Genomic DNA, 11588 nt, shown 5'->3' on the forward strand with positions numbered 1-11588 from the left:
GTTCCAGCCTGAGTGTCCCTGCAGAGGAACAGGGCATCTTTCAGGCACTTGCACAAGCTCAGACTTCTCACTTCATGTTGAACCTGGGATGCAATTGGCCTTGCAAAGAAAGCCAAAAGCCAAGGGAATGGATTAGGAATTACTGGAAAAAATCCTTCATTCTGGCAAGGTTCACCAGGTCATTCCCTGCACTTCTCCTTTTCAGATTCTTTCAGTTGGCTGCTCTGGGAGGTCCAGCTTGTTCTGGTGCTTCTCATGAACTGATTGTGCTCTTGATTTATGCACCAAGGCACCAGATGTGGAATCATCTACACTGAACTCAGAAACAAACTTCCCCTGTCAGAGCATTTTCACATTCCAGATAATTTTCAAGATGTCCAGTGACAGGTTGGAATGATTATCACACAACTCTCCACTTGTGGCTGCAGGCTCTGGAGATGCTTTCTATGCATGCAGCCAGGCTTGTATTCCCTAGCAATTCCTGGTATTGGTACCTCCTGTTTTCTTAACCTAGAACAGTACCAATGAAAACCTCACCAAAGGCACTACACCCCAGTCCACCAGGAAAAGAAAGGACAAGTTGTCAAGTCCTCAAAACCTTTGTCGTGCTTTGCTGCAGGAGTCCTGCTGCATGCACAGTGTGGAAAGGCCAGAGAAGCTGCAGTTGGTGGCACATCTTGTGACAGGAGCTCGACCTCATTCTCCAGGAAAGGTTTTTGAAAAGAGCAGACGGGGTCACAGAGAATATTTCTGTAAAACTGAATCAGCTTGTGAAAGTGAAATGGAAAGAAACCATCTGAAATGTTTTCCTCTCTTTATTTCTATGCTCCCCTTTTTCATCTTGCACTACTTCTCCATGCCATGAGTTCCAAATGGATCTCACGTCTAAGATCAATGACGTAGCGAGTTTTAGACACTCTAAAATACCATGAGCTGCACACAGTTTGCCTTCCCCTGGTTCTGTTGGAAAGCAGTGCTGGAGCCATCAGTGCAGTGCTTGGGTCGGGCACGAATCCTGCAGGCAGGGAATGTGCCCCGGCAGTGTGTGACCCTCAGCAGGGACAGTGCTCAGCAATCCTGCAGGCAGGGAATGTGCCCCGGCAGTTTCTGACCCTCAGCAGGGACAATGCTCAGCAATCCTGCAGGCAGGGAATGTGCCCCGGCAGTGTGTGACCCTCAGCAGGGACAATGCTCAGCAATCCTGCAGGCAGGGAATGTGCCCTGGCAGTGTGTGACCCTCAGCAGGGACAATGCTCAGCAGCGTTGCTGTGCTCGGTCTCCATGGAACCATGCCAGGAGAAGCTGCTGAGCTCAGAAGCCATCGCAGCCCCCACCCTGCTCCAGAGCCCCTTGGCAGGGTGGGCTCCTGCCCTGGCTCTGTGTGCCAGGAGCCGGCAGCGCTGGGTGCAGGGAGCCCAGGGAGGGCACAGAAACCCTGGGTGAGAAATGCTGGGGCACAGCGAGATGGGCGAGTGCAGCCGGCCAGGGCAGAGGAGCAGCACGCACAGGGGGCACAGCCTGCAGGACGGATGGCCAGGGGGAGAAAACAACAAACTGCTCAGGAGGGTGGAGAACAAACTTTTAGTTGCAAACTTCAGAGAATGAGGTACTTGGGAAATCTTAAACAGCATTGAATTACAGTAAAGCACCTCATATAGCACTGACTTCGCAAACTCTAACCTGCCCAACTTCAAGTTATGCAGATTTTGAGAAGAGGAAGTCAGGAGAAGAGAGAGAAGGAGAGAGAGATCCACAGTCAGTCTTGGATCTCAGCTGCTGTGAGCTCCAGGGCCATGGGACGTGTCAGTGTCACACCTGTGTCACAGCCTGACCTGCTCTGGTCCCTCTCTCAGGTGGGGTTTTTGGGGTGCCAGGGGCTTGGCAGCCACTTTGGGGCTGCACCAGAGGCTGCAGTGGCTGGGGTGGGGCGGTGACCACCCCATCTATGCAGAACTCTCCCTGCCCCAAACACACACTGGAGATGTCTGGGGCCGTTCATCATTTCTCTGCTCTCCAGCACCGAGGCAATGGACTCTGGATACAGCTCTGAGATCATGCCCAAGGCAACCACCCCTGGCAATGGGGCTCCATGGAGCTGCTCTCAGGAAACCCCCAAGAGCTGGGGAGTGCCCAAAAACTGCCTCAGAAACATAAGATACCCCAGAATCTCTTCAGGAATGTAGATTATTAAAAAACTCACTCAGTAATGGGCTCTCCCTCCCTTCATCATCCCCAAACTTTGGCTGTCTCATTCCAGACCCCAGCCCACCTCCCTAGTCCCAACCCCAACCCATCCCACCCCTTCTGGACATCATGACCCCCCCGCCCCCAAGCTGTACTTCCCCAATTTCCCACCTCCCAAACACCATCCCACCCATTCTGCCCCACCCAATGCCCATCTCACCCCTCAGGATTTGCAACCCACTTCTCCCAATCCCTTTCCAACCCCATTCCACACCAAGGGGCTGTGGAATCAAGGAATTTTGGGTTGGGAGTGAGTAGTTTCAGTGCTATTGAGGTGACAGATAAAACCCTATTGTCTCTTTGAGTGCCAAGAAAGGGAGACAACTAAACCAAACACCCCGAAAACCTCCAAACTCCCCCAATAATTTCCCTGAATCCCAGATTCCTCTGAAGCACATGTAAAAAGTGTTGATGAATTTATTGATTTTTACCCCAATTTTCTCTGTTTTAAAGGGATGAAGATGAATCCAAAGAAAATTAGGGTCAAAACAAAAGAATACCCAGCCATCTTCCCAATGCAGATCACCGGGAATGTGGGTCACCAGGGCTCTGACCAACATGGGTCCTCCCATGGGGAATGAAACTGGAGCAGTGCATGAAGCTCCTCCTGCACTCGGGGCACTCACAGGGCTGCCCTTACCGGTGCCTCCGTTGGTGTCAGGTAAAGAACGAGCGGTCTGAGAAGCTCTTCCCACACTGGGGACACTCACAGCGCCTCTCCCCGGTGTGGATGCGCTGGTGGGTGACGAGGCTGGAGTTGTGCCTGAAGCCCATCCCGCAGTTGGGGCAGCGGAAGGGCCTCTCATCTGTGTGAATCCGCTCATGTACGAGGAGGTGGGTGCTGGTGTGAAACCTCTTCTGACACTTGGGACACTCGTAGGGCCTCTCCCCAGTGTGGAACCTCTGGTGGACAACCAGGTCAGATCTGTGGCTGAAGCTCATCCCACATTCCAAGCACTCGTAGGGCCGTTCCCCAGTGTGGATCCTCTGGTGGCAGATCAGGTTGAATCTCTTCCTGAAGTTCTTCCCACACTCCAAGCACTCATAGGGCCTCTTGCTGTCATAAAGCTGCTCATGGGCCACCAGCTCTGAGTTCTGGCTGAAGCTCTGTCCACCTTCCGGGCACAGGGTGGGTCTTTCCTCCTCAGAGCACCCCAGGCTGGGTTTGCAGCCCCTCTTCCTGTGGAATCTCTGGGGATTTTCCTCCCTGTTGGATTCCTGCACTGTGAAGCCATCCAAAATGGCCTCTTCCACGAGGTTCTGCTGTGGGGATTTGTCCTCCCTGCTCTCCATCCTCAGCTCCTTCCCTGGCATAGGAAGGACAAGGAGAGGATGGGATTTGCCTCCACGCCAGAGGGAAGGGGAAGGAGATCCCCCCAGTGCATCCCCGGCAGGACGGTGTTGGCAGAAGGGCTGTCCTGCAGCTGGGGGCCGTGCTGGGCTGGGAGATGGAGCAGCAGAGAGGGGGAAAGGGGCACTGACTTCCTCCTCACCTGCCTGGCTGTCCCGGGGCATCTTCCTCTTCCTTGCAGCCTTCTCCTCTTCCATCCAGCCAAGGTTTGGGAATGGGAAATCCTGGCATGGGGAAAAACAAGGTGTGAATGCCTTGGGTTGGGGATTCCTCTCGCCCAAGTCTATCTCTAGAAGTCATCTGGTGTCCATAAAAACCTCCAAAAATCAAGAGTGAATAAAAAAAAGCCATCAGGAGTGTCCCATTTCCAGTCTTATCCCTCTGGAGTTCTGGTGGTCCCCTGTCTCAGGGCTGCTGAGGATCCCCCCTCTCCAGGGTCCTGCTTAGGGATGCTGAGGGGTTTTGGGGTTCCCCTCTCCAGCCTCCCTCTGGTCCAGCTACTTGGGGCTCCCCTCTCTTCCCACCACCCTGTCCTGGTTTAGGGCAAATTTGGGAGAAAATCTCCAAAAGATTTTCCTCTAGAAAGCAAATTCAAGTGGCCCCTCTCCCAACCAGATTAAGAAAATATTTTCTCAGAGAAAAGGAGAAAAAACCTGTTTATTTAACAGGCAAAGCATTCACCAGCACAAAAAAAATTAACAATATTAAAAAAAAAAAAACCTCTTGCTGCTCCAAAATAGATGACAAACTCAAAAAGTCCCTCTGTGGGCTGTAACTCAGCTCACTCAGTCTCATATCAGTCTCTTATCAGTCCCTCCAGCACTGGAAATGCGGCAGCCCAGGCCCAGCCAGGTGGGCCACAGTGGGAGCTGCCGGTGGTGTTCAGGGTGTTCAGTCCAGAGCAGGATTAAACAGCTCCAAAGAAAAAGAAAAATCACAGTCCAGGGAACTTCTCTGCCTCAGAGAGCTAAAAACGAACTAAAAGCAAAGGAGAGCTCTGTCCTGCTGTCTGTCTGTCCACAGACAACAGATACCTTAGGTTTTAAGTTTTTCTGTTTTGCTTTGTTGTTCAGCTTTTAGCTTTATATTAAGTGTTACTGGGATCTTTTCTCAGGGTGGTGAAGACAAAACAATCCTGGTCTAGCTGGAGACTCAAGGACAATTTCTTCAAACTTCAGGCCCAAAGCATAAACAACATGGAAAGAAGATAGCAGGCAAGCAAGCAAGGAAGATGTAACTTCATAATTTGAAACTATTAATTGAGCAGTTAACTTCTATATACAAATGGACTAAAACTTATAAAAACGTGAGATCTCATGACCAAGCCCTCTTTTGCTCCCATCTTGGAGCCATCCAGGCAGAGCCACAGCTGTGGCTCCTGTGCTGACATGGTGTGGCCTTTGAAGGCATTTCAGTAAAAATCCACTTTATTCCTCTTAGCTCCATCTGGTCTCTGTTCCAGTTCCTTAAGGCATCACAACAGTCCAGGAGCTGGAATGTGGAGGAGTGAGTGCAGTTTCTGAAAACAAACTGCAGCTTCTTCCTCCTCCCCTTCGCTCTCCGAACCAGCCTTAAAGGTGCAGAACTCATTTCTGGGCTAAACAGACCGATGGGGTACGAGCATCATGAAGTCACCCCAGGACACCCCTGTCAGGGTCAGGGGGTCCCGTCCCCGCCTCATCTCCGGGCTGCCGGGGGTCCCCCAGCTCCGGTATCGCCCCTTCCCCTCTCCACGCCCCGGGGATCCCCCCTTCCACAGCCCCGGCTCTCACGGGGATCCCCAAACCAATGTCCCGCCCTGTCGGTACCGGGCCATCCCCACATGGACCCCCGGGACCCTCCGAGGGGCGATCGCGGCTGCTCTCCCCCCCCGAAAAAGCTCCTCTTGGGGAGCCCGGGGATACCCGGGGCTCGAGTCCGGGATCTGCCGGCTCCGAACACTCTCCAAAAAATCCTCCCGGAGACCCCTGGCTGGAGCCGGGGCGAGCTCGGCCTCCGCCCTCACCTGCGGCTCGGGGCTGGGGGCGATGCTCCCGGGGCAGGGGGTGCTGCAGGCTCGGCGTGCGGGCGCTGCGAGCGCCGCGATTCTCCCGCTCCCGCTCCTGCTCCTCCTCTCCCTCCTCTTCCTCCCGCATTTCCTCCGCTGCCAGCCCGGAACCCCTTTCCCACCGCTCTGCCCCGCGGCCCCGCAGCACCGGCTGCTGGGTGGGGGAGCCCCCGATCGGCCCCAGGGCTGGGCAGGGGCTCGGGGACCCCCCCGGGGCGGATCCGTCCCCCGGCCCGAGCCCCAAATTCCGCTCGGGGGCCGCCGGGCTCTGCGGGCCCGCCTGGCAACCGGTGAGTCATCAGCGAGAAAAGCTCTGGTTGGCTGAACATTGTTTAGCGCCTCTTCTGATTGGCTGGAATTATGACAGACGCTGCGCCCTGCGGGTGTCCCTGGGAGCTGCGGAGTCCGGCCCAGAGCCTTTTCCTATTTCTGTCTGTTCTCTGAGACCTCTTTCCTTTTTCTTTCTCTCTCTGAGACCTCTTCCCGATTTCTTTCTCTCCTTCTCTCTACCCCATTTCTTATTCAGTTCAATCCAAGTTCGAGCAGATCCGCATGTTGCGTTCCCATGGTCTCATTCGCTCCTTCCCTGGGACAGAGGCGTCTCTCCCTCGCGAAATCGTAACCCATGGGCAGGGTCCTTTCGCAGCCCAATCCTTCCAGGATTTTGTTGGGGACTCGCTCCCATTTCCTATCTCTCTCTGCTTCCAGCGGAGAAGGTGCTGGAAAATGCCCGGCAAAACCACCTTTGATATGTGCTCTGGGAGCCCACAGAGCTGCTGGACCTTGTCCCCTGGCCCTGCACAGGTCCTTGGGAGGCACGGCAGGAGCAGCACCCTGGGAGCCTCAGGAATGCCCCTCTGGCATCGATGGCACACACTCCCATGTGCTGGAATTCCAGTTCCCAGCCAGGAAAAGATGTTCCTGGCCTGGAAGGCAAAGCTCTTAAGAAGGGACTGAAAGCCAAGTGGAGCAAGATCTTACAGTGACATTTCACTGCCAGCCTTCCTAACTTCACCCATGGTTGTTGTAGCTCGTGGATTGGGAATGAAATCATGTCAGGATCTTTGGTGTGAGCTGCCCTGGGTCAAGGGAGACACTGAGAGAGAAACAGAGCTGGGAAAGAGAGGAAGGAGAGAAAGGAGGGCACAAACACAATCAGATGAGAAGGTGGCACTCAGAAAACAAACCAGAACTGATGGAAAATGAATGGGACAGAAAGTAATAATTTTGCACCTTTTATTTCCTATCAAAATACAGTTTCTTCATCTTCTCACAAACCTCCTCCCCATGTCATTCAGCAGGGCTGTCAGAAAGTTCTTTGTTCTCTGTCAATGTTCCAGGCTGCAGGCACAAGTAAACAGGGAATGGGGATTTTCCTGCTCCAGGAGAGTTTGACATCCTCAGCTGAGGAGAGGAGGAGGCACCAGAAGGAAAGGGCAGCTGGGCTTCACCTTCCTCAGGAAAGAGAGGGAGGGGAAATCTCCCATCCTGTCTGCAGCTGCTCCCACAGAGATATGAGGGCTGATCCCAGAGCCCCAATGGTAACAGTCAGGGCTGCCCTCAGGGAATGCTTGCCTGATATTGATGGGCAGTGTGGGAGCACCTGGATCTTGGGGCACCCAGCTGCTCCCCATGTCTGGAGGTGCCTGAAGAGGGCTGGGATGATGCCAGGGACATCCTGCAGCGACATCCCCTCTGTCCCGCTCTGGGTGAGCTCAGTCCCAAACCTGACCTTGATCCTGGTCTCAATCTCACTCCACGTTTAGACACACTCACAGTTCTGTATTTTATCTCATCCCAATCCCAGACTCTTTAGCCCCAGACCCAATCCCAACCCAAGCCCTAAAGAAAATCCCATGTCTAGCCTTAACCCCAATCCCAGCTCTAATCCAAATCTCTGCCCCAACTCCAAGCCCAGCCCCAATTCCAGCCCCCTCCTAAATCCTCAGCCCCAAACCAAATCCCAGGTTCAGCCCTTCTGGGGGTTTGGGAGTGTCTCTGTCCCTCTGACCCCGATGATGTTTGGGTGGGGTCACACCAGGGCTGAGAGGGACAGAGACCCCCCGGCCTCCCCAGGTGTGAGAAGGTCGGAGAGCCCCCACAGTCCCAAGCACCCTCAGCGGTGAGAGGGATGCAGAGCCCCTGGTCCCCAGCCCTGCACAGGCATTCCCTGAGGCCAGAGGGATGGAGACCCCCCGAGCATCCCCCAGGGCGAGGGGACAGAGACCCCCTGAGCACCCCCTGGCACAGGGGTGAGAGGGAGGGAGACCCCCCCAGGCATTGCCTGGGGTGAGAATGATGGAGACCCCCTGGGGAATGGCTTGGGGTGACAGGGACAGGGACAACCTTCCCAAGCATCACCCAGGGCGAGAGGCACAGAGACCCCTTGAGCATCCTCTGGGAACTGAAAAAAGTAAAGTAATTTCTGGTCAGAAATCAAACTTAACCCTACATAAAATGCCTTGAATTTGCTCTTCCAACAAGATGCTTTTGATGGAAATGCAAAAAAACCCCAAACTTTAATAAACGGACAAAAAAGCAATTCTGTGGTAATTCCAAGTTTCATCAGTCCTGCACAGCTCCAGCTCAGCTGCTGGCACATTCTGATAAAAGAAATGTGGAAATTCGGCCAAATTCAGGTTATGAAAAGGAAGGTAAAGCTCAGTGTAGGTGTTCACAAAGGAGACAGAGACAAAGAGACAAAGTATTCTTATATTTGGCAAAGCCCCCCAATCTGTGAAAGAGAAAATGCGGCTGGAGAAGGGAGTGACAGGGACAGAGCCCTCCCCTGGGGCAGGGCAAGTGTGACATTGTCCCCTGTGTGTGTGTCCTTCCTAGAGTGGGGGTTTTACACCTGAGCCAGTTTGGGTAAGGGGGGTGGTGTTCACCCCCTGAGCAGGGATTACCCCACTCTTTCAGGTTGCCATGCAAGATGTAACCAAATGCATGTTTTCAATCCCCATCTTCATCAACTGCTATAAAAAGGCGGGGCAGTGTTCTTTATCTCTTCCATGACTCAACCCTGATAACGCCCTCCAGGGGAGATATCTTCTGTGAATGGGCCATTGAGTGTCACTGCAGGACTGATAAAATTCCATCATCCCATTGTGGGATGCTCCGCCCAGGGAGGATCCAAGCATTCCTACCTGGATATAAGCTGAGGTTTTCAACACCAGGAGCAGCTTGCCTACTGGATTCCCAGAGGACAAGAGCTCCATAACCACCACTGGACCTTCAGAGGAAGACCAGACCCTTCTACAGGATCACTGCTCTGACAGAATCATGTTCATCACTCCAACAGGACTGAAGCCACCATTTAATGTGACTGCTGCCACCACCCTGACCAACAGGGTGTCAGGTTATATCCTGACTCTGTCAGTTTAAGGCAGTGTTTCTGTATCATTGCCTTGATCTAAATTTTCTTCTTAAATTGTAGTTCTGGCTTAGACTCTCCCCCAGGATAGTCTTCAAACCAGTAGAAAACTCAATGTGGTCATCCCTTTTTTTCCCCCCAAAACAGAACTTCCCATCCCCAAACCTTCACCAGACGGAGGAGGAGGCTGCGAGGAAGAAGAAGATGCCCCGGGATACTCAGGCAGGTGAGGAGGAAGTCAGTGCCCCTTTCCCCCTCTCTCCTGCTCCATCTCCCAGCTCAGCATGGACCCCAACTGCAGGATAACCCTGCTGCCAATCTCATCCTGCGGGGGATGCACTGGTGGGATCTCCTTCCCTTCCCTCTGGCAAGGAGGCAAATCCCATCCTCTCCTTGTCCTTCCTCCTCCAGGGAAGGAGCTGAGGATGGAGACGAGGGAGGACAAACCCCCAGGGCAGAACCTCGTAGAAGAGGCTGTTTTGAGTGACTCCATGGCACAGGAATCCAACAGGGAGGAAAATTGGAGAGATCCCATAGGAAGAGGGGTGCAAACCCAGGCAAGGGTGCACCGAGGAGGAAAGACCCACCCTGTGCCAGGAAGGTGGGCAGAGCTTCTGCCAGAGCTCAGAGCTGGCAGTCCATAAGAAGCTTCATGATGGGGAGAAGCCCTACAAGTGCTTGGAGTAAGGGAAGAGCTTCAGGTAGAGCAGCACCCTGATCCAGCGCCAGATGATCCACTCCAGGGAATGGGCCTACGAGTGTTCTGAGTGCCAGAAGAGGTTTCAGACCAGCTCCCATCTCCTCCTGCATGAGCGGATTCACACAGAGGAGAGGCCCTTCCGCTGCCCTGAGTGTGGGTTGGGCTTCAAGCAAATCTCCCACCTCATCACCCACCAGCGGATCCACAGTGGGGATAGGCCCTTTATGAGTGTCTGGAATGTGGCAAGAGCTTCAGCTGCAGCTCCAGCCTGCTCCACCACCAGGGAATCCACAATGGGGAAAGGCCATACAGATGTGGGGAATGTGGGATGACCTTCAGTTGGAGGTCGCAGGTGATCATCTACCAATGCATCCACACTAGGGAGAGGCCCTACAGGTGTCCCGAGTGTCAGAAGAGGCTTCAGACCAGCTCCAATCTCCTCAAGCACCAGTGGATTCACACTGAGGAGAGGCTCTTCCACTCCCCTGACTGCAGGAAGGGCTTCAAGCACCAGTCTCACCTAATTACCTACTGGCGCATCCACACTGGGGAGAGGCCCTACGAGTGTCTGCAGTGTGGGAAAAGCTTCTCCATGAGGTCTCAGTTGACAAAACACCAACAGATGCACGGGTAAGGGAAGCCCTGCAAGTGCCCCAACTGCTGGAAGAGATTCGTGCACCACTCCAGCTCCATCCCCCATGGGAGGATCGACGTTGGGCAGAGCCCTGGTGACCCACATTCAGTGATCTGTGCTGGGAGGACACCTGGCTGGTTATCCTTTTGGTTTGGCCCGAATTTCCTCTTCATTTGTCATTATCACTTAAAAACACCTGTAATAGGACTAAAATGAAGGAAATTGATCAGAGATGTCTAAAGTTCCATCACGTAACAGATACTTGAGCAGGAATTTATGGTTTTGGGACATATTCTGGAAGATTTGTGGGTTCCTGGGAGGTTTCAGGAAGTGTTCTCCATGTCTTTGCAGTCCAAAACTCAATATAGATTGATCTGTCACCTCAAAACCACTCAGTCCCCCTGAAAATATCACAATCCTACCCCAAATGGATCAATCCCACCTCAAATATGCTTGTTTCAACATAAAAAAAAATCAGTCCCACATCAAGACTATTTAATTCCAAAGCCTTCAGGGTGAGATGGAGTTGGAAGGAGATTGGCAGAAGGGGCATCCAAATTCTCCAAGTGGAATCAGGATTGTGTGGGGCTGGGTGTTTATTTCATAGTAAATAAACTTTCAGAATTATTGATTTCTGTCCCATTCATTTTCCATCAGTTCTGGTTTGTTTTTCAGAGTGCCACCTTCTCAGCTGATTGTGTTTCTGTCCTCCTTTCTCTCCTGCCTCTCTTTCCCTGCTCTGTTTCTCTCTCAGGGTCTCCCTTGACCCAGGGCAGCACCCACCAAAGACCCTGACATGATTTCATTCCCAATCCACGAGCTACAACAACCATGGGTGAAGTTAGGAAGGCTGGCAGTGAAATGTCACTGTAAGATCTTGCTCCACTTGGCTTTAGGTCCCTTCTTAAGAGCTTTGCCTTCCAGGCCAGGAACATCTTTTCCTGGCTGGGAACTGGAATTCCAGCACATGGGAGTGTGTGCCATGGATCCCAGAGGGGCATTCCTGAGGCTCCCAGGGTGCCGCTCCTGCCGTGCCTCCCAAGGACCTGTGCAGGGCCAGGGGACAAGGTCCAGCAGCTCTGTGGGTTCTGCAGTGCCACAAGGGCCCCTGGTTCCATGAGTTTCCCTATTGACAGCAGCAGTTCCTTGGTTCCCATGATGCCCTGCTGTGTCACCATGGATATTTGGTGTCATGAAATTCTTCAGTGTCACAATGGCCTCCCTCGCTCCATGAGCTTC

The 11588-nt window shown here is 53.2% G+C and overlaps 1 protein-coding gene across 1 annotated transcript; it reads right to left on the reverse strand.

Annotated features, from left to right (window-relative positions):
* Positions 1 to 2658: 2658 nt before the first annotated feature.
* Positions 2659 to 5743, reverse strand: LOC134432704 (zinc finger protein 572-like). Its single transcript, XM_063181595.1, has 3 exons — positions 5601 to 5743; positions 3738 to 3819; positions 2659 to 3551 (listed from the first exon to the last, which is right to left on the reverse strand). Exons 2-3 carry the CDS (start codon positions 3790 to 3792, stop codon positions 2902 to 2904), a joined length of 705 nt encoding a protein of 234 aa, XP_063037665.1. The 5' UTR covers positions 3793 to 3819; positions 5601 to 5743; the 3' UTR covers positions 2659 to 2901.
* Positions 5744 to 11588: the final 5845 nt, after the last annotated feature.

Source organism: Melospiza melodia (genome assembly GCF_035770615.1).
Source record: "Melospiza melodia melodia isolate bMelMel2 chromosome 7 unlocalized genomic scaffold, bMelMel2.pri SUPER_7_unloc_1, whole genome shotgun sequence".
Taxonomy (NCBI): Eukaryota; Metazoa; Chordata; class Aves; order Passeriformes; family Passerellidae; genus Melospiza; species Melospiza melodia.